Here is a 23,273-nt window from a genome sequence, read left to right as displayed (position 1 = left end):
TCCAACTGTCTAAAAAACCATTGTCAACAGTTTCTGTCTCTCCGAAGTTTTATTTTATTACTTTAGAACTTTTATCAGTAAATAATGTTCAGTCATCCAGCAATTTGATTAAGATGGCACATACAGAATAAAGTCAGCACCAGTTCTTTATGGTTAGCCATTCTAGAAAGCCTATCCATTAAACTTGGATTTGTGATGCAATTTACAGTGAAAATCTTCCTTATATGTCTTCTTCTCCAATCCTTAAGACACAATTCTTTAGATTCTGATGGATGTTCACATTCCTCCCCCCTACCCCAAAGCTTCTAAAGGTTAAAAACCATTTTGAATCATTAACTTTCTTATTAAAAAAATTACTTTATTGCCTTTTTTTGGTGGACAAAGCAAACAGTTAAATGCCACAGATATTTTAACTTTTCTTTTATTGGATTCCATCAAACCCAATAACTTTGAAGATTCTTCTGTTGTGTTAAATATCATTAAAAGAGAAATTCTCTTTTTCACCAGAAAAAAAATATATTAAGAAAAAAATCATGAAAAGTTCATATAATCTACCTTCAGAGCTGGTTTACTAAGAGATAAATTCTTCATTAACTGTCTTAAACATAGTTAAATACTTAATTAATCTTTAAAATATTGTTCTTGAAGAGAACAAACTAAAATATGTTTTCCTTTAAAGCGGAAAACAGCTGTTCACCAGACTATTTCCAGTGTAAAACTACCAAACATTGCATTTCTAAGCTGTGGGTTTGTGATGAGGATCCAGACTGTGCTGATGCATCAGATGAAGCCAACTGTGGTAAGTAGGATTGTGCTTATAAAGCATGTCTATTATAGACATGGTATTAGCCTGTGAAGCTTAGTAGAACTGTTTAGCACCTAATCTTCATGAGGCTACAGCCTCAGTTTTTGTTCCACATTTATATCTGTTAATATCACCTACAGGGGAAAAAAAAACAAAACACTTTTTCAGGTCAGGGATAGACATTTAATGTGGGAAATTTCATCACACAACAGGTTAATCATATGGAAGATAGGAATAATGTGTCTAAACAAATAAAAACATTATCATTTTGGAAAAAAAATGACCCATGTGTAAGAAATTTTATTATATTGAAATATTTTTAAATTGATTTCTTGATTTTCTAGCACTGCTTTTTTTCAAAGATTCATTATTTATGCCTAAATCATCCCTTTTGTTATAATGTACCATATTTTTTATTGTTGAAAATCACAGTGATCATACTAAAATTCACATTTTGCTTTGAAATAATTCCATTTTCATTAAGAATAAATTGTTTACCATAGCATATCCCTAATCATTGCAGAACTATAGAGAACATTTATGTATAAATGTATGCCACATGTTTGAAAATGTTAATAGTCTAGAAGATAATAGAATTCTTCAGTATGCAGTATTTATGCATTGTACACTTATTTACAATGTAAAATGCTGTGTTAGGTATTGTCAGAGATACAAACAAAATAAGATGTAGTCTTTCACCTCAAATAGTTTACAATCTAACAATTGATTCTGTCCTTGCTTGAGCAGAAGGGTTGGTTATACATATCAGTTCAACTATAGACCTACCACAATTCATCTTATTTATCATTCTATTATTGGCATGATAGAGTTTCATTTATGTTAGATATAAGTTTTCTACTTTTACCCATTGAAGGAAATTCATCTACTTTTATTAGAAATCCAGTTGAGCAGCCAAAGGAATCATTTTTAAAAATAAGTCATTTCACCTATAACTATATCCATTCACCTGTCTGTCTGTGTATCTGTTTGTGTGTCTGTGTCTGTCAGCCTATCTATCTGTAACTAAGAGCCATTTAAACACTTTCTATTGCTCTTTATTTGACATAGAGCACATAGTTCATGTCTATAGAAATCCAACAAAGGCTACCATATATGGTTGAAACCATTTACTAAAGTTGCCACATCCAATCTTCATGATCAGCACAATTTACCTTAAATTGCATTCATTGTGGATTAATGCAAAATCATAAGTCAGAGTAATTATAAGAAAAATACTGATCAGTTTGTTGTTATGCCACTTTGATTTATTTTTATGACTTTAAGCAAAAGGAAATAGTTTTAATAATTATTTGAATTATTTATCTTTCATCATATTATTTTGATTTGTTTTTGTCTGTATGTCTTCGTTTAGCTGTCTGCAATATAAAAAACAAACTTATATTTCCTAATTTTTTATTTTTTCCATTTATGTGGAACATTACTAAGTATAGTTATCATATTCTAAAATCTATGTAATTCCACCATTGACAAATATTGCTGTGAGTTACAGACCAAAAAGGAACTGTGATGTTTAGGTTAAGTAAATTGTTTCCTTTAGTTAATTACTAAATATTTCTTAGACTCATGATAGGATTTCCTCATTCCCATGTGGATTTATTTTAGTCATTAAGTATATGAGCTAATGTTGTTTTTCAAGAACATGTCACTTTTTTTTTATTCTAGGTTTTCATGAAATAAGCCACAAGCCTCTATTCTTTCCTTTTTTCTTTTGTGAAAATAGAAATAAAAGTACTTTATTAGTTAATCTCTTTTATAATGTTAGTGTTTCTAAAGCAAATCAACTCTCTTTAATACATATCCATGCTAAGCCATTATTTTGCAATATGTACAATGGTCATATTTGTGGTAATATGATTTGACTTAGAGTCTAACCTAATAACAAGCCATGCTATGACTGATAAGTCTTACAAGAATTTAGTTTTTACTAAGCCATCTGTTCTACAATTTACACAATTTAAAAGCTTTCCCCTTTCTTTTAGAATACTATTTTTAACCAGTTCTTATGTCACATTGTTTGCCCTCTGTCAATGTTCTCTAAATTACCACTGCTCCTATTCAGTTGTAGGAGATAAATGCTACTCCTAAGTTTTAAAGATTTATCTTCCATAAGCCACTTCTCATCTCTCACCCCAGCAAAATATAACTTTTTCAACAAAATAATTTAGCTCATATCCCTTTTCTTCATTATTTCTTGGTTGCTCATTCCCTTCCATATGTCTTAGGGAGGGCGTTTCCATAGTTTTGATCCTAGACCTTCCTCTTCCATTCTACATGCTTTCCCTTGACAATTCTATTCACTTTGACAACTTTAATTGTGTATATAATATGCAGAGATGGAGGGGGCCAGTGCCTGGCTCCTGACACTTTTATTTACAGTCACTGACAGGTCACCTCTATTCACATGCCTCACTGTTCCTCACATTACATATGTAAAAAACAAAGTTGGAATAATTACCACAAACCTATTCTTTTCTGTCTTCATTTCTAACAGTGGCACCCCTATTCTGGTAGTCTTCCATCTTCAAATACGTTATGTTACTATATCCAATAAGTAACCATGTTAGATTAGAATACAGAATACAGATACAGATAGTGAATGGAATGGAATCCTGCCTTAGACATCTATATGCTATGTAACACGATATGAAATATAATCTCTCTGGGCCTCAGTTTCCTCATGTGTAAAGTTATAGATATATACTTGATTACTCTTAAAATCTCTTCAAGCTCTAAATCTATGTATGATCTTGAATCCCGTTTATTCAGTCTCTAAAGTGACATTATTTTGCACTCCATTGTTTTCTTTCTATTCCTACTATCACTTCTATAGTAGAAGTTTTTATCTCTCCTTTCATTGTCTAATTTAAAAGCTATTGAATAGAACTTTCTATTTCCATTATCACGCTACTCCACCTTCCTGTGTTTCATGTTATTGTAATACTTTTCCTCATGAATGTTCCTCTATTCCAAAATCATGTAACTGTATATTGATCTCCTGCCTCAACCTGCACTAATGTTCATACTCCTTTTGTTGGCTTTCAGGACCTTCTGCAATCTAATACCATTTTTCCTTTCCATACTGATCACATATTATTTCCTCCCACCCCCATGTACTGTACAGTCCAAACAAACTAGATAATTCTGTTACCTCTTCTCCACGCTTTTGCTCATGGCTTTCTTTGTTCCCTCTTCCTACAAGATCTTTTCCCCTCTACTTTGCCTATTATATTCTTACAGCCCACTGAGAATATCAACACTTTGGGGAAGTATTCTCATCTCCCTTGTCAGTAACAACCGTCTCCCTTGCACTTTATAACAGTTTTTCTCTAGTACAATAAATTTCCATCATAATAGTGTATATTGTCCCCTCATGAGCTATGAACTTATGAAAAATAAAAGACAGAATCTTTTCTGAACTTTGTATCTCTTCTCCTAGCATACAAAATTTAAATAAAAAATTCAACAAGTATTCATTAAGTTATCTATTTTGAAGAGAGCACTGTGTTAGCCATATGCAAGATAAAAAGTTTATAGATAATACACGGTTATTGTCCAGCATACTGAATTAAACATTTTATTATATTGAGCATTTTCTTATTTTCTCATTTGCTTTAATTAAACGAGAATGTGGTGCATGAGTGGAATGTTCAAGACGTTTAATAAATAGCCAACTGTTTGCTCATATTGAAGCCACTCATCCTATTAGTCATAAGTTCTGTAAATGAAACCCTTTCATTGAACAAATATTTTATTTGGATGCATCAATAGCTTTTTCTTTAATTTTATTTTTTTCATGAGCTAATATTACTGCAGTGGAAGTAATTGTCTTAATCCCTCTGAAACAAATGCTATTTCTGAGGCTGAGTTTTACAGATAGTTCCCTTGAGATGCTGCTTCCAAGGTGAATATATTCCTGAAGTCTATTAGACTGGGGAAGATATTTTATGAATTTGTCTTTTAAAAGTTATATATGCTGTTATGCGTTTTGAAAGGTTTTAACCCTGGATTTTCATTTTCAGTATTGTTGATGGTAATTTGATCATTGACTAATATGTCATATAAACTTGAAAATGGAATTTCGGGGACTTGTATTACAATGTAGAGAGTTTCAAATTTGCCTATTCTTTTTATGGACTCTTTCCTTTCCTTTTAGCTCTGTCATGACTAACAAAGGTATTGTTCCCCTTGTTCTCCCTCAGAATTATTTCTATGTTACGTATTAAGTTGAGTTTTTTAGTCACCTTATAACACAGACATATCTAAGATCAAATTTTCTTCCCATACCAATTATCTGTCATTTAGTTTTCTAAACCAGAGCTGGTTCCCGGGGACCCCAAGACTTCTACAATCCATATGGATAATCAGTGCCCATAAGTCCCTAGTTTTTAGACTTCACATTAAATAGAATATCTCTCTACCAAATCAAAATGCCCAGCTCCTGGCCTGGAACAGGACACATTTGATTAATTGGTACAAATAAGAAGAGATGGGATATCTATAGGACATTGTAATATTTTATAGGGAAAATGTGTTGGGGATTGAGGAACAGGGAATACTGAAGGTTTTGTAACAAGGAATGGAGGAGTTGAAGGGAGAGGGGGCATATGGCTGCCACTGAGGTAAAAGGAGAGAGATGTCCCCTGCCTAAAGACTATTTTTGAAAAATGGGGTTCCTGAGAAATAAGCCACTTATGATAGCCTGAGGGGATGTCTTCTCTATAGATTGATATTGAAGATACCCCAGAGCATGTAAGCACGGATCCCCCTGAGGGGCAAGCCTTCCCCCAGACCAAGGTCACCCAGCAGGGGTCCAATAAGGACCATCTATGGTTGAATGGCTGTCCTGAGGTTCAGGTCCATATGTCCCCTGAAATGAGAGTCCTCTTATCTGACTGCGGTTATTTAAATAAAGATGAATTTTAATAACAAGTTTGGATTTGGGGATAACAGGGAAGAAGGAATTGGGATTTCCCTAGATTGGGTTTGAGTCTCTCTCAGCTTCTGAGCTGAGGCCAGGCCTCACAGGCTTGTGGAGGGTTTCTTTTATTCCTGTCAATGCTAATCTATGCTAGTTTTCTGAAATTCAAAGTCTTAGAAGTAGACAGCAATAGGAAGGAAAGGTTCTGATCTTCAGAGCTGGTTGGGCCTATCTCTTTGCACTGACACCCCTAAATTCAAACTGCTTCTCTTAAGTCCTTTTGTTCAACTACACAATCACAGGAATCCCAGTAGGGCACACAGTTGGGAAAATCAGGAATAGAGGCACTTCTATCCAGAGACAGGGAGAGAGGCTCCTTCCAGTCTGAAGGCTAGGAAGAGAGAGCAAATCATGAGACCAACTGCCACTTCCAGTTGCACCTCCCCCCACCAACTGTAATTCTTGTCAATATCTTCTCTCTAACATTCCAACTGCTGTTTGTTCTACCTGAATGGCAGAAAGTCCAAAACTTGCTTCAGTTCTCCTTTCCACCACATAGGTACAGTTCTACCAAATTTTTCCCTCTAATATTCAGAGTAAAATTTCTTTGAGAAGTCCAAAATTTTTCTCAAGTCTGATATTTTCACATATACATGCACACACACACACACACACACACACATATATATATATATGTGTGTGTGTGTAGAGAGAGAGAGAGAAGTCTAAATACTAACTAGAGAACCTAAGTCATATTTAGACCCAAGTACAACATGGATAGTCCACACTACTGAGATAGTCACATTATTGACTTTCCAGCAATAATAACAAAGAGTATATGCTTAGTTTAGTCATGTCAGTGGTTTTGTCATGTCTCAAAGTACTCTATTCTATAATATTTTACAAAAAGTAGTAACATGTATGCTAAATATAAGGGGAAATAATTTATTAATTAGAGATCTATAAAAAATAGAATAAGCTTTCAAAAAAAAAAAAGAATGACTTTCTTTCAAATTTATGAGTGTTTGTGTGTGTGTGTGAAAATACAAGGCTGAAAAATACCCTAAAAATAGTCTAGATCAGTAGTTATCAAAATTTTTGTTTTTAGGACACTTTAATACTACTAGAAGTTTTTGAGGATTCTCTCAGAGCTTTTGTCTAAGTGGTTTATATCTATCAAAATTTACCATATTAAAAAATAAAACATTGACATTAGTATGAAAATATACTTTGTGACACAGTCTTTGAGAACAGCAAGTCTAGAATAACTCTATTAATCAAATCAATACTACCATTACTCTTGAAAAGAATATCCCAATCTACTTCCCTAAGGTTCCATTCACCATCCCGGGAGCCTTCCAAACTCAAATGCCCCTCCCTGAACATCACTTCCATATATATATTTTTCGCTCCTATTAGAATGGAAGCCGAGAGAGGGCAAGATTTTGCTTTACTTTTGTCTTAATATCACCAATATCTAACAGGGTACATGGCACATAGTAAATGTTTCATTCATCCATTCTATATATAAAGAAACCAGGTCCCAGATAATTGAAATAATTTGTCAAGTCTCAAAATTTTCATTAGCAGAACCAGGATATGATAGTTTGTATTTCTTTGGATGACCTTTACAAAGTTAACATTCTAGAGTTCTAGCTATAGCACAACACCTAGCAGATATATCTGGCTGTTTTCAGAAGGCCTTGAAACAATTTTGGTGACATAGATTAGACCTAAAAAGAGGGTTTCAATCAAATTTAGCTATCATATATTTGGCATGGTAGCAGGGAACTAGCATGTATAATACTAAAATCTCATACCTGTATAGCATTTTAAGGATTACAAATTACCTATCTCGCAACCTATAAAGTAGATATTGAAAATATTACTTTCCTCTGAACATCAAGCAAGATTCTCCCCTGCTGATATATATTTATCCTTCAACTCTGCTTTCAATCTCTTTCTCCAAGACCGATAAACAAATCACTATTACATTTTCTTCTTAGAAGAGAATGATAAGCCCTGCCCTATGAACTCACTCAGAATCTCTGTGATTCTTATATGTAAATTATCTAAACTAAAGCTCCAACAAGTATGTACTCATTCCTACCAATCCACATCAGTCCCTTCCCTTCTGATGTCCCTAAGCTACTTTTCTCTACCCTTTTATTGTGTTCTTTGGAACCCTGATCTATTGTTAATAAATTGTCCTTTATAATAATCCTGTGCCATTCCTTCCTATTTACAACACCATATGTATTTTGTATGTACTTATTTCTCACAATAGTAAATCCATTGAAGGTAGGGACTATTTTCTTTTTATCGTTTTATTCCACCACCTGGCTAGAACAGTGTCTGGAACGTGGCTATAGTTGAGTCATTTTTCCATCATGTTTGACTCTTGGTAACCCCATTTGGGGTTTTCTTGGCAGAGGCACTGAAATGGTTTACCATTTTCCTTGGCCAGTTCATAATTTTATAGATGAGAAAAATGAGGTAAATAGGGTTGAGTGACAGATTGTAGTTGTCTGAGGCCAGATTTAAAATCAGGAATATGAATCATCCCTAGAGACATGTCCAGGACTCTACTTGTTGAACTGAAAACAATTTTACTGGCCCAAGGTATCTCTTATAAAGTGGTAGAGCTAGAGCTCAAACTCCACTCCTCTGACTCTAAGCTTACACTTTAAACTAGACTATATGGCTTTGCTTAAAAGATGCATTTGGAAAAATGGAAATTTAGTGAGAGAACTTACTTTCTCAAATATATTTATATTTAAAACACATCCTTTTCTGTCCCTTTTAAAGTAAAACTTGCCATTAGTATATGACATTTTCTTTTTTCTTTTTAAACATTTACTTTCCATCTTAGAATCAATACTGTGTATTGTTTCCAAAGCAGAAGAGTAGTAAGGGCTAGGCAATGGGAGTTATATAATTTGTCCAGGTTCCCACAACTAGGAAGTATCTGGGCTAGATTTGAACCCAACACCTCCTGTCTCTAGACCTGATTCTCAATCCTCTAAGACCCCTAATTGCCACCAGTATATGATATTTTCAAAGTATGTTATAAAATACAACTGACATTCCATAAAGAATTATACCATCCCATTTTTGAGTTGTTGTCTTTTTGAAATGTTGATGCTTTCCTTGTTCTCCTTCCAAGATCTTCCTGAGAACAGAGATTCATTGACTCTTTTAATGTAGGAGTTTACTAGTTCATTAATAATGTCTACTGGATAAAAAAAATAATAATGTCTACTGGTTCAGGATAATACATTCTTTCTCACTTTCATGTCCCCTACACAGTGGCACTTCTCCTAAGCAGATGGATTACCTAAGCCTAGTATAATGGACAATTTCCTGTTCCCAGATTCCTATTGTGAGTCAGCTGAGCATTGTTTGATTGGTTGAGACAAGTAATGACTTAGTGTTCCACTATATCAGAATATCAACTTAATCCTTGTTTCTACTTTCAATATGCTTATTGATCAAAATACTTACTTTTCCCTATTTTCGACACTGAGACTGGTTTTATGGGTTCTGAGATTATGTAGTACAAAAATAATTAACCATTGTATCTTTTAAGCCTAGTTTTGCGGCCATTTAGTATGGTCCTAGCTGCTTAGAGGTTTTCATGAAGTTGCCTACACAGTGTTTCAGTTTTCAGTCCCAATAATCATATACTAAGTTATAGATAAACTTTTATCAACATTATTGAAAGTGATATTATGGATCCTTGGTGAAATCATGGATACTGAAAGTACTAGAGTGATTAAGTCCTTATTTCATATCATTTAAATATAGACACTTCACTATAATTGGTTTCATTTTGGTCCTGAACCTATTAAATGGCTTAAGTTTTCATATTCCAAGTTCCTACAATTTGCTTTTCATTTCCTAATATTTGGAACATAAGCAATGAAACAATTGTGAAACTTGTTAATTTTATTGAATATAATTGAATTGAACTTAAACACATGAAAAGATCCTCTCAACAATTCCAAGACAAAGAAACTTTAGAGTACTTTAGTTGTCTACTACCTCCTAGTTTGGTGCCCATGCAAATATGAAGGAGCAAGTTGTATCAAACTATTATAGAAAAATTATCCCTGCCATCCTCTTTGGGCCCCAAATGGGCCTACCACTCTATCTTATTGACACTGCTGTAATAACACTGCAACCATTTTTGCTGCATTAGGCTTTAATATTCAGGACATCTTGTTTTCCTATTATCTTTTTTTCTAACATATAACCTAGATTTTTTGCACTTCATTATTGTCCACTAAATACTCCATCTTTCCTTCTGTCATTAATCTGTTTACACAAACCAGATGAGCTGATCTCCCAGTCCTTCTCTTGGTTCACTGTTGATTCTCTTTTGGTCATTCCTTCATCTAAGGCAATAATGGTAAACCTTTTAGAGAAAGAGTGCCCTGACCACCCCCCAACCCTCCAGACTGGGTGCCATTCCCACCCCCCACCTCCACCAAGTGCAGGGCATTCCCCACACTGAAGAGGGAGAAAGAGCTCCCATTGGGCTCCTGGGTAGAGGGACAGGTGACATGAGGAATGCTCTAAGTGAGTGTAGAGAGGGGGAGGGGAGTGGCCTAAGCACTCTGCTTCCCTCCATCTCTGCCAGCTTTGAGCCTCCCACCTTACACCCTGTGCTCTCCCATAGGGCTACTGGGCAAAGGGGTGAGAATGTGAAAAAATGTCATCAGGCACAGCGGAGAAGAAGAGGGGAGCAGCTCCACTGGAGTTCTTCTGCTTTTCTAGTAATTAACTCTGGGGGATCAGGGGAGAGGGTGACTTGACTGCATACCCACAGAGAGAGCTGTGTGTTCCATCTTTGGCACCCAAGCCATAGGTTCACCATCACTGATCTAAGGTGTCTAACTTCTTTCTCAGTACTTTAAGCCTTTAAACAGATCATCCCACAAAACTGATGAATGCTATTTTGATTACTTTAAAACAGTTCTGGTGAGACATACATGTTCAGTAAGATTATGGTAAATACCTATACTTTATTTAATACTTTAAAGGACCTTTTACTATGTCTACTGTCCTAGCCAGACCCTTTTAAAATCCCACTTGTATTTTTGTTACTACTTCCTTCCATCTTTAAACTAAAAAAGAACTTTCATTCCCCAATAACTCTTTAGTTTCTCTTCTAATACTTCTAGATTTAACCTGGACAACCAAATGTCTAGTATGGGCCATTTCTTTAATGCTTTATGTTTATACCAACTCATCAACATTAGACCTCTGTCTTATGAGTAGAACTTCAATATAAGGTATTTCTTGATGAATCAGGCTTAATAATTTCTAATTTAACTGCTTATTAACATAGGTTCACATAGACATCAACTAAGAGCTAGTCAAGATCTTTAATAATATCTACTTCAGTGTTGTCAACTTCAACTGGAAATTGAGGCAAATAAACTATATATAAGGTTCTCTGTGGGTCCATATTAAATTTTAAAACCCCATATTAGCATGATCTATATTTTATATATTATTACTTGTTAAATATTTCTCAATTATATTTAAATCTAATTAGAGACTGTCTAAGAGTCTTTGGGGCCATATGTGCCCCATGCATTTGATACCTCTGATCTAGTTCAATCATTTTGAATTATATATGTGAGATTGGAAGCATAGAGAGATAAAATGAATTCTTTGTTTTTACAGAGTTCGAATGTAGTAAAATTAGAATTCCATCAGAAACCCTCTGACTCCAAGTTCAATGTTCTTTCTAGAATACCAGAATTCCAAATCATCATTTTGCCTCCAATCACCCAGCTCTATGATAAATTCTGTTTTTTAAAGGGTTTTGAAAGCATTTTTTGAAAGTAAGGATATATTTTAACAGAATTGAGTGTGTATGCCCTCCCCCCTTTTTTAACCTCTTACTTTCCTTCTTAGAATCAATACTGTGTCATGGTAGAAGAGGGACAGGGCTAGGTAATGGGACTTAAGTGACTCCTGACTTGCTCAAGTTTACACAACTAGGAAGTATCTAAGGCAATATCTGGACCGAGGACATTCCATTTCTTGGCCTGACTCTCAATAAACTGAGCCACCTAGCTGCCCCTTTTATAGTCTTTATAATAATAATTTAAAATTTTGATTGTTGTTTTTCTTTAATTCAACATTGTTTTGAGGAAGAGAGAGACAGCAACAGAGACAGGGAAAGAAAGATAACTCACTTTAATACAGGCTTGTTGATAAATTCAGAGTTCAGGGATTCCCTTTGTCCTTCCCCATAGCCCTAGACACTTGTCTATGACAAACAAATGGACATATCATTACCTAGAAACAAAAACTATTTTAAAAATAGACTGCAAATACATAAGATTTGAAAAAAAAACAAAGTTCTCTAGGGTAAACAATGCCATTTCTTCATAAAATGATTAGACTAAAGAGGGGAGGAATCCAGTTTGGCACTTAGATAACAAAGTGAATAGATTGCTAGTCCTTGAGTTAGTCAGATTAGAGTTAAAATCCATCATAAGACACTAGCCATGTGATCTTGAGCAAGTCATTTAACCTTAGCAGCCTTGGTTTTAGTAATTAAACAAGGATAATAATAACAGCTAGCTCCAAGAGTTATTGTGAGGATCAAATGAGGTAGAATTTTAAAGTCCCTAGCATGGTGTTTGGCACATGGTAGATGACAGTGTTTCAGGTGTGTCTGGCCCTTCAAGAATACATTTGGGATTTTCTTGGCAAAAACATCTGAAATGATTTGCTATTTCCTTCTCCAGCTCATTTTATAAATGAGGAATGGAGACAAACAGGATTTAGTGAATTGGCCAGGGTCACATAGCTAATAAGTATCTGAGATCATATTTGAACTCAGATTTTTCTGACTCCAGGTCTTGTGCTCTATCTACTTCACCACCTAGCTGCACCTAGTATTGGTTCTCAGATTATGATTCATAAATGCTTATTTCCTTCCTTTGAGATTGTTCCTTAAATGGGTCATCAAACCAGACAAGTTCCAACTTCTTAGGATTATTTTCCGTTTACGGTAGAAGCTCCCTTCTCTTAAAATCATCTAGCTATTATCCTGATGACTCCAATTTCTAAAGCTTCTCCTGCCCCCTCTAACTTCCACTTCCCATGATCCTACATTTTTTTTTCTAGCTAGGAAAGCTATACTTCACATCAATCTGCTTGACTGTAAGGCACCACAAGAGCTTTCAATGTTCAGTCTTCAAATTCTGAGGAAAATGCTGTTGACAAGGGTGACATCAGAAAGGAGTAAGCATATTTAAAAGTAATATGTCAGTGATAGGAAAATGCCTACTGGGCAGGAGCTCCTAGCAAAGTGAAATCTCTGACCTTAATAATATGAGGCAGCATACAAGTAAGCACACCAACCCCCCCCAAAAAAAATCCATAATTTTGCCCCATATCCATAGTTTGCATAATAGTTTATACTTTCCATATAATAGCTTCTTAAACATCTCTTAGCAACACATTGACAGACCCCAGGAAAATATTTAATATGTGTTCCTAGTACATTTAGTGAATCACCTAGTAAGAATGTTTATTCTCTTGGTGTGATCCTTCTTTGCTGTGAAATATGCTAAGAGTTGTGATAGCTATACAGTAAGCCATCATGTTTGATCCATTTTCTTCTAAAAATAATTTGCCTAACTATGAATTTATTTTAAATATAGGTAATTGAATCCCTATTATTAACAAGATATGCTGTGTATTACTAAATATTGTGTATATATATATGTATATATATATATGTGTGTGTGTGTGTGTGTGTGTGTGTATCAGACCTAGATCCTCCCTACTGTGTTTTTATAATCATGTTATGACCATATTACTTCAATCCTTGAAGTATAATTTTGCCTCTGTGGGTCCCCTATCTACCAGTGCAGGTCAAAGCCTCTCCATAACTATAGGTAGATGGTTTCTATGACTGGAAAAAATCATTACCAGGTAGGTTACTACAAGGAAGGCAACATGGTATATCAAATGGAGTTCTCTATTAAAGTTAGGAAGGCCTGCCTGGATTCAAATCTCACTTCTGACACTTACTTGCCTTATAACCCCGAGAAAGTCATTTAATCCTATTTGTCTCAGTCTCCTCAATTATAAAGTGAAGAAAATGGCAAACTACTCTAGTATTTTTGCCAAGAAAAATCCAAATGCAATCAGAAAAAGTTGGATACACCTGACACAACTGAAAAGCAACAACAACAAGAACAACAAGAACAACAAGAAAGCAATGTGATCTTAGGCTAATCACTTAATTGCCCTGAGCCTCTTTTGCCTTATTTGTAAAATAAAAGTGTTAGACTAGAAACCCTCAAATGGACCTTTCAGCTCTAAATCTTTAATCCAGTGATCCCTTAATTGAGTCTCAATTCACACCTTTCCACTCTTCTCCCACCAAGTGGTAAGGCTTGTTCTTGGATAATAATTATATAGATAATAATAATCAGTATTTATAACATACTTTACATTCTCCAAAGCACTCTGCGTATATCACCTCATAATCATCAAAACAACTTTTCAGAAGAGTATTACTATATTCACTTAATGGAAGAGGAAACTGAGTCTCAGTGAGATTAAATAACTTTTCTAAAGACAGAAAGTCAGTATCTAAGAAAAGATTTAAACTCTTCTTCCTGATTCAAAGTCCAGTGCTCTATCTATCCAATATAATATACTATCTCTGAGATGACAGATAAATAGTCCATTTCTGGGCCAATGCTTATAATATATTAAAGCAATGGACTATCTTTAAATTTTCATTAAGTTGAAGACTTGCATTTAGGTACGCTACACTTTTGATTTTTTTGATATTATTTTATTTATTTTTAAAACCCTTACCTTCTCTCTTAGAATCAATACTATGTATTGGTTCTAAGGCAGAAGAGAAATAAGGGTTAGGCAATGGGGGTTAAGTGACTTGCCCAGAGTCACACCATTAGGAAGTGTCTGAGACCAGATTTGACCCTAGGACCTCCCATCTCTAGGTCTGGCTCTCAATCCACTGAGCCATCCAGCTGCCCCCTTGATATTATTTTAATTTAAAAATGTGATAAGGTGCTTAGAAAATAAATAATTCAGTTTCTTAGGCAAATATGTTGAAAAAAAGGTAAATTTTATGTTTATTCCATATTGCATCAGTATGCATTTTACCAAATGCCTGACTATTCACTACAAAAAAAACCAAAACTTTAAAAATGATTTCTCTATTTTGTTCTTTGTTCTCTTCCATCTGTCTATCTATGCTTTGCCAAATCAAATCTCTCTCTTTTTCTTTTCTGTTGATGATTTTGCTTATTTTTTTTGTGCCTGCTTTGCAGTAACACATTTTGGCTCTAGTAGAGCCTTCAGGGGAAACGACTGCCTGTATAAATGGAATCAGTAAATTGTCTTCTAGCTTTTTTGTGTGAAGAAATGGATGACCTGAGTGTGAATCATTAAATGCTCTATTTAATCTAAGTGTAATTCAGTCAGTCTGAGCATAAACTGACTTCAATTTATATTGTGCATTTTCCACCCTATACCAAAGGGAGAGTAATTATTTGATAATATTGTCTTCTAGCTCCTCTTAATAATGGGAGAATCTGTGAGATTAAAATTTTATGGTACAAAACCAAAAACTGACAGCACATCTAAACAAAATACTGTAAAATTCAACTCTTTTCATCATATAAAAATAAAAACCCACTGAATGAATTATCTGTTGAGAGAAGAGATAGACAGACAGACAGACAAAGTCAGAGAGAGTACCCAGTGTCAGGATACTCATTCTAGTTCTTAGAGTTGTAGTGTTTAGTTTGAATCATGTTTCAAGAGAATGAAAGAAATATGTAGATCAATACAAGCTTCAACTTTAAATGCCATTTTGGTTGTGCCTGAAAGAAATGTTATGGTGGTCAAGTCTTCAAAAAAATTATTTTTCCAGCTAGAATTATATTATTAAACCTATTGAAGCTTCTAATGCCAACTGACTTTCATGTTTTTTCCCTGAATTATTCCAGAATATAAAAGTTGAACAAAATATTTAGATTGCTAAATTAACAAAGAAACTAACTAGTGAACTCTTTCTTTAATTAACCAAGCATGTGTAATGACCATTATTTTGTGCTAAAATTTTTTTCACCAAGGGCATGATATCTGTCATCTTTTAAACTCACATTTTTATTCCTCAATTTGGAAAGAAGGTAACTCTTAGTCTTTGAAGATTGTGCCAGTGAAACAACTTCCTGTAGCCAATCCTCCCAGCTGCAAGGGCCACCCTGAGGATGGATTCCAGTTTTTCCAATTAGAACTAGCTTTGAGAACTTAATCACAAGATTAGTTGTGAAGTTTGTGACTTTTAAGTTCATAAGCAATTCTTAAAGACTCTCTACCCAGCCATTGATCAGTTTAAATCTGCATTAATTTTGATGGTAGAGTAGGGATGAACAGGAGGGAAATCACAATGATGAAATGATAAACCCTTTAACAATTGAAGTAGTAAAATAATTGCTATTTATAGGAAGATAGATTTGGTATCATTCAACTTGAAAGATTTGTCGTTTCTTTAATTCCCATTTGTTTCAATCATTTTCATGTTGCTAAATAGTTCCTTGACTGTTGATAGAGCAAGAAAACAAATCATAGAAAAATTTATGCTGGAAGGAGGTTTTGAACATCATACCACTTAATAACCATCTTTTTTTAAAAAAATCCAAGTATAAGAACAAGATTCTCTGAGGCTCTTCACGAATTTCAAGGAACAGAGTCCAAGTCTTATATTCATTTGGTCTAATTTTGCTATTGTTTGTATATAAACCCCTCTAGTAGACAAAGGATAATAGAGATTCATTTGTCTGACTACTCTACCATCACCAACATTTCATTGTTGATTCTGGGTATGAAAGATGAAGAAGTACAAGCAAAAGCCCAAGGAAACTATCCCATACCAGAAACTAGAAAACATGATTCTATCATGTCCCTAGTCTTTCACAACCAAAACAAATGGGAAAATCATGGGCCTGTGAATGGGCATGTACTTTACAGAAGCAATGGTACTATTGACTCTATCACTATATATATATATATATATATATATATATATATATATATATATAAGAAAGGGAAATCTGGAGGTTAGGTACAAGTCATTGACAAGAAATTGGAAAGATGGTCTAAGTGGGTGTTCAATTGATATTTAAAGCATTGGATTATACTCACTCATCCATCAGGATGGCTCAACTCATATTATGCTATGGGTCAATTAATCATCCCCAGGCCCTACCAGGGTAAAACATCTTTCTCTAGCCAACACTCTTCAAATGCATTGTTTCCTCTATTAGAATACATGGTCTTTGAGGGTGCATAGACTATACTTTTTTTGTACCTACATCCCAAAACTTTGGCACAGATTGGCACAAACTAGCTGTTTTGAACCGACAGGTTACTTAGCCATTGCCTCAGTATCTTCCTTAATAAAGTGGGAGTGATAGTAGCCTCTAGATCCCAAGGTTGAAATGAGGACATTTGTTAAGCACTTACAAAAATGCTCACTATTATTAATAAAGATGATTTACTTGATTTATACTTTTCATTCATTCATTGGTTTAAACAATCATTCATTTATACTAAGTGACCCACGGTTATTGGGGGTAATGGTGTGTTATAATTTGAAAAACCAAAGGGAGCACAGCCTTTTTAAAAAATATACCAAACTAGTTTCAGCAGACTTCAACAACTTTGTTCCATTCTATTCAGTCATTTCAAATATATCTGACTCTTTGTGATCCCATTTAGAGTTTTCTAGACAAAGATACTGGAATAGCTTGCTATTTCCTTCTCCACCTCATTTTACAGATAAGAAAACTGAAGCAAACAGGGTTGTGATTTGTCTAGGTTCATAAAGCTAGTAAATGTCTAAAGCCAAACTTGAATTCAGGTCTTCTTAGTTCCAGGTCTACCTGGCACTCCCTCCACTGTGCCACATAACTTCCCACAACACACTACATTAGAATACACTAGTAGGCCAACTAAAAATGAACATGGGGAGATGCAAAATTCCTTTCTTTATCTATCTGTGTGTATTTCTACTTCCCTTTGGGGAGTATTCGGGGGGGGGGGGGATGGAGTCTAATGAGACTATATCTTGCAGAATGAAGTTATCAGAAAATTGACTTTAGGAAATTTTTTTTAGATTTCATTTTCCTTGGTGAAAAGATATTTCTTCAATGACTGATAATCCCTCCCCACACTTCCCTAGAGTATATTAAATTCTCTACAACCTACCTCTTTCTATTTTAATAGTTATGGGGAATGAGGACTGTCAGAGGAATGAGACTCAAGAGACATATAGTTTTAGAGCTCAAAGAGGTCTTACAGATAGATTATTTTTTTCTGCTCTCATTTTACAGATGAGAAAGCTAAGAGATTACATAGCTCTTTTGAGATCTCTCAACTAGTTAGTGACATGGGTAGAACTCAGGTATAGGTCTCGACTCCTGATTCTTTCATTATACTTGTTGGATCAGTGAAGAAAAGAATAAAAAGAAGAGGTGCCCATTTGCTTTCTTAAATCCTATTTTGCTGGCTCCCCTGGGATAGAAATATATTGTATTATTATCTTTATTTAAGACACTATTGGACATGGCCTTTTGGGGCATCAAATCATATACATTATAGGGAACTAGACTAAGGAAGTACATAGCAGTGGAAAATCAAGAGATCTGGGTTCATTCCATGAACCTGAGACATTAGCAAAGTGACCCTCAGTAAATTGCTTATATTCTCTGAGCTTGAATCTCCACCTATAAAATGAAGGGGCTTCTAAGTGATGGCTACTGGCCCTTCTCACTGGTCTGCTGGAGCAAATTTAACAACCGGCTCCACAAATGAAAAACGGCACACACCACCCACTTTTTTTATATTCAATCCTCATTAGGCACATTTTCTCCATCATTTTCTTAACATAGACAGTGAACAAAACAGTAAATCAGTTCTAGATCTATAGCAACTTCCAGTTGCAAGATATAAATAAATGCAGTTAATAGCTCCAGCACACCTCTACTTTTTTTTTTAAACCCTTACCTTCTGTCATAGAATTAATATAATGTATTGATTCAAGGTAGAAGAACATTAAGGGCTAGTAAATGGTGATTAAATAACTTGGCCAGGGTCAAATATCTGAAGTCAAATTTGAATCCAGGACTTCCTGGCCTGGCTCTTAATCCACTGAGTCACCTAGTTGCTTCCCACACTTCTATTTATGATTCCTGTGATCTTTGGTTTCAATTGTTTCAAAGAAGTGAAGGAGGTTAAGGAGCTAAAATCATTGTCACCTGATTAATCATTCTTCCTAATGACTTGTTTCTACTATAGCTATGTTTCTACTATAAAGATTACATCTCATTTCTCCCAAAATGTTTTTTCTAAAAATTATGTAGGGCAGTGCTATCAAACTAAAATAGAAAGGGATCCCCAGGGGCCATGTATTTTCTTAGAAAATCAAAAATTAGCATTAACTATAGTGTATTATATTAATTTTTTGTTAATCAATTTCCTATTGCATTTTAATTTTATTTTTGCCCCACTCTAGATTGACCCAGTCCTAAATTTGAAAACTGGAAGGCTTGGTAAGAGTAAAAGATACCCTAATTAAGAATGGAAGCAACATTGAAAGGTAGTAATACAAGTATACACGGTAGAAATTAAGTCTCTTGAGGCTCTGGATGGATTTTCACTTTCAATTTTGTATTCCTAAACTGGCATGATTCATCTCACATAATAGGTATTAAATACACGCTGAACAAATTTAATTGTATACATCTATGAAAGAAAGGAATGCAGTAACCTTCAGATGAATGCTGCTTGTTGGTTGCTGAAGTTGAGGAAACACACAACTGAATACAGCTACACTAATACTGATTGGTATGAATAATGAATTCCTGAATATAGTAGCATTGTTTTCTCTGTGTTTATTTCCATTGGCCTGGAACCAATTACCATATTTTATGTAACTGTAACTTTGAATAGGGTGAATTCAAATACTCTGCACTGTTAGAACTAATTGTAATTTTTGGTTTATGTGAGCTTCCTATAAAATACCATCTTTGAAGAAAAAACATATTTCTCACTTATTAATAAATTGGGACAAATATTTCCAAAATCTGATATTAGTTATGTTCAGAATCATTGACAACTCTATACTCTGGCTAGGATCTACTTACACTGTCAGACCATTGGGTTTATTTCTTGAGTGTAGAGATGGTGACAGAGAAATTGACAGAGGGGCAGGAGAGACAGAGACAGATAGACAGAAGAGGGAGGGAAAGAAAAAAAGACAGAGAGAGAGAGAAGGGAGTAGGAAGGGAGGGAGAGCGACAGAGACTCAGAAAAAGATACAGAAAGAGGAGTGGCATGAGAGAAAAGTTGAACCAAAGAGGATTAATAGTTATTATAAGTGTTAGTTGGAGACAAACTCCTTATTCATATCCTGTCATTCTTCTGCATGATGCATTTCCAAGTAAATGTTCACTTCTAGTTGCTGTCTTTTAAAAGCTTAATTAGTTGATAAAGTATGTTAATGACTTTAGACATTAATCCTTTTGAAAGATTTTCTGGATATGAGAGCCACCACAAAAGGCAGGAGGAAGAAACACATTATTTTAGGGGCTGCCTTTTAAGTGTCCAAAGAAATATTAAACAGGGATGAGACAAAAGTAAATTGGAATACTGTCTGGCACATGGTCTCTGCTTTTGCTTTATAACATGAACAACAATGTCAAGCCTTTCTGGTATAAAAAGTATACATAATAAAATCCCAATTATCTGGTATTTACAAGTATTTGAATAAAGTCATCTTAAGACCAAATTGTTTCAATACTTGTTTTATAAAAAGTCTAGAATCCATTAGTTCAAATAGACTATATTAAATACACTGAAATGTCTCTGAAGATTCAATTCATAAGAGCATTAATTATGCACCAACTATATGTAAGGCATTGTAGTATATATTGAAATACAAAAAGTAAAAAAAGAAGGATAAATCTCTGCTTGTAACTCCCTATAAAAACAACAAAACAATAAAAAATCTAAACAACCCACATCCAACTGGAAAGAAATAAGAAGTAATATACATGGGTAATTTAATATCAAAATATATATCACATGAATACAAAGTTATTTCAAGTTTAGAGAAAAGAGTACAAACTGCAGGATGAGTAACTGCCTCCTCTTGGCCACCACTTTTGAGAATTGTCTTTATACTAGTGATTCTCAGAGATAATGGTAAGTGTAAGAGAGCATTCCAGGCATGGGAGCCAACCTTCTTAGAGTAAGAAAATGGGAATGTTAGGTCTTGGAGTCAGTAAGTAGCTCAATTTGGCTGAAATATAGACTATGTGAGGAGAATTAATATGCAATCATTGTATAAAAGTAAATTGGACCCAGATTTTCAAGGATTTTAAATGCCAAAAAGGCTAGTATTTTAATATTTGGCATTTGGGAGAAATTGAAGCCTTCTCCTGAACAGAGAGAGTAACATGGAATATTTTACTTGTCTAAGGATTCTGATTCTCCACATCAATTATAATTGTATAGGACTCTGAGGATCTCACACCTAGCAGATCGACTAACATGACAGCAAGGGAAAGTAATGAATGCTGGAGGGAATGTGGCAAAGTAGGGACATTAATTCATTGCTGGTGGAGTTGTGAATTGATCCAACCATTCTGGAGGGCAATTTGGAACTATGCCCAAAGGGCGGTAAAAGACTGTCTGCACTTTGATCCAGCCAAAGCACTGCTGGGTTTTTACCCCAAAGAGATAAAAAGAAAAAAAGACTTGTACAAGAATATTTATAGCTGCGCTCTTTGTGGTAGCCAAAAATCAGAAAATGAGGGGATGCCCTTCAATTGGGAAATGGCTGAAGAAAATGTGGTATATGTTGGTGATGGAATACTATTGTGCTCAAAGGAATAATTAAGTGGAGGAATTCCATGGGAACTGGAACGACCTCCAGGAATTGATGCAGAGTGAGAGGAGCAGAACCAGGAGAACATTGTACACAGAGACTGATACACAATCGAACGTAATGGACTTCTCCATTAGTGACAATGCAGTGATCCTGAACAACTTGGAGGGATCTACGAGAAAGAATACTATCTACATTCAGAGGGAAAACTGTAGGAGTAGAAACACAGAAGAAAAACAACTGCTTGAATAGATGGGTCGAGGGGATATAACTGGGGATGTAGACTCTGAATGAACATCCTAATGCAAACACCAACAACATGGAAATATGTTCTGATCAAGGACACAAGTAATACCCAGTGAAATTGCGCATCGGCTTCAGGAAAGGTGGGTGGAGAGGAGGGAAGGAAATAATGTGATTCTTATAACCAAAGAATAATGTTCTAAATTAACTAAATAAATTAATTTTAAAAAATTATAATTGTTTATGGCCAGAATCAAAGAAAGTGAAGAGATATAGTCCCTCTCTATATCACAGTTCACTTATCCTGGTTTCACTGTATCGCGGGTTTTTTTTTTTTCCAAAATATATCTAATTCTGCATCATTTAGTTTTCGCTATATTGTTGGGCCAACCACAGTGCTGTGTTCTATATCCAGAGACTGATTGACTCAGTGTTTATGAGAATGTGAGGAAAGTTAATAAGTGTGGAAAAGGTTTATAGGAGAGTAGAAAGGGTTTATAAAGCCTCATAATATATATATATAAATAATAAAATAAATATAATGCTGCTATTTTACAGATTTTCACCTATTGCAGGGGAATCTGGAACTTAACTCCCACAATAAGTGAAGGCTCACTGTAGATCTATCTATAGATATATTGATCGATCTACCTACCTATCACGCCTTCACAAGAAATGAGACACATTCTGTGCAGTGGCTGAACAAGAGGGTAGAAGAGAGAATAGTGGAAGTGTCAGTCACACTAGGCTTTGCTCACCCAGAGTGTGAAGACTGCTTCGGCCGAACAGACGGAAAAAACCAGTAAGAAGGTTCAATGGCTGAGAGGGCAACGCAGCAAAACACTGTAGAGTGCTTAGGGCGTGTTGGAGCACAAAAGACAACACAGCCATCCAATGCAGCTGAGGAAGTCTCCAGGTGTAACAATTTTTCATGCCAATGGACCTAGGCTTCCAACGCCAAGAGAGTGGGACTGTCTCTGTGCATTGGCTTTTCCACTTAAATCTCCTTCACGCACAAGTGTCTTTGTGCACACTCATCTATCATAGATGAAAACGCACAAAGACAATCATCATCCTCGGTTACCGAGAGACTACTACTATGTGCCAGGCACTATGTACCTACCTATCTACCTATTTATCTATCTATCTATCTATCTATCTATCTATCTATCTATCTATCTATCTATCTATCTATCTTTATCCATCTATCCAACTGTGATCTGTGTGTGTGTCTGTCTGTCTGTCTGGCTATCCATCTGTCTATCTCCCTTGATTTTCTATGATTCTGGCCCCCAAATAGTGAATATTACCTACACCAA

General features: G+C 35.0%; 1 protein-coding gene across 7 annotated transcripts in view; it reads left to right on the top strand.

Moving 5' to 3' along the window:
• Positions 1 to 23,273, top strand: part of LRP1B (LDL receptor related protein 1B) — a 2,480,145-nt gene that overhangs the window by 2,172,497 nt on the left and 284,375 nt on the right. For all 7 annotated transcript variants that reach the window (XM_007494117.3, XM_056797188.1, XM_056797186.1 and 4 more), the window contains one exon: positions 680 to 799. In XM_007494117.3, the coding sequence (XP_007494179.2) occupies positions 680 to 799 (120 nt within the window). The remainder of the gene's footprint in view (positions 1 to 679; positions 800 to 23,273) is intronic.

This window comes from Monodelphis domestica, chromosome 4 (genome assembly GCF_027887165.1).
Source record: "Monodelphis domestica isolate mMonDom1 chromosome 4, mMonDom1.pri, whole genome shotgun sequence".
Lineage (NCBI taxonomy): Eukaryota > Metazoa > Chordata > Mammalia > Didelphimorphia > Didelphidae > Monodelphis > Monodelphis domestica.
This window is presented reverse-complemented; position numbering and strand designations above follow the sequence as displayed.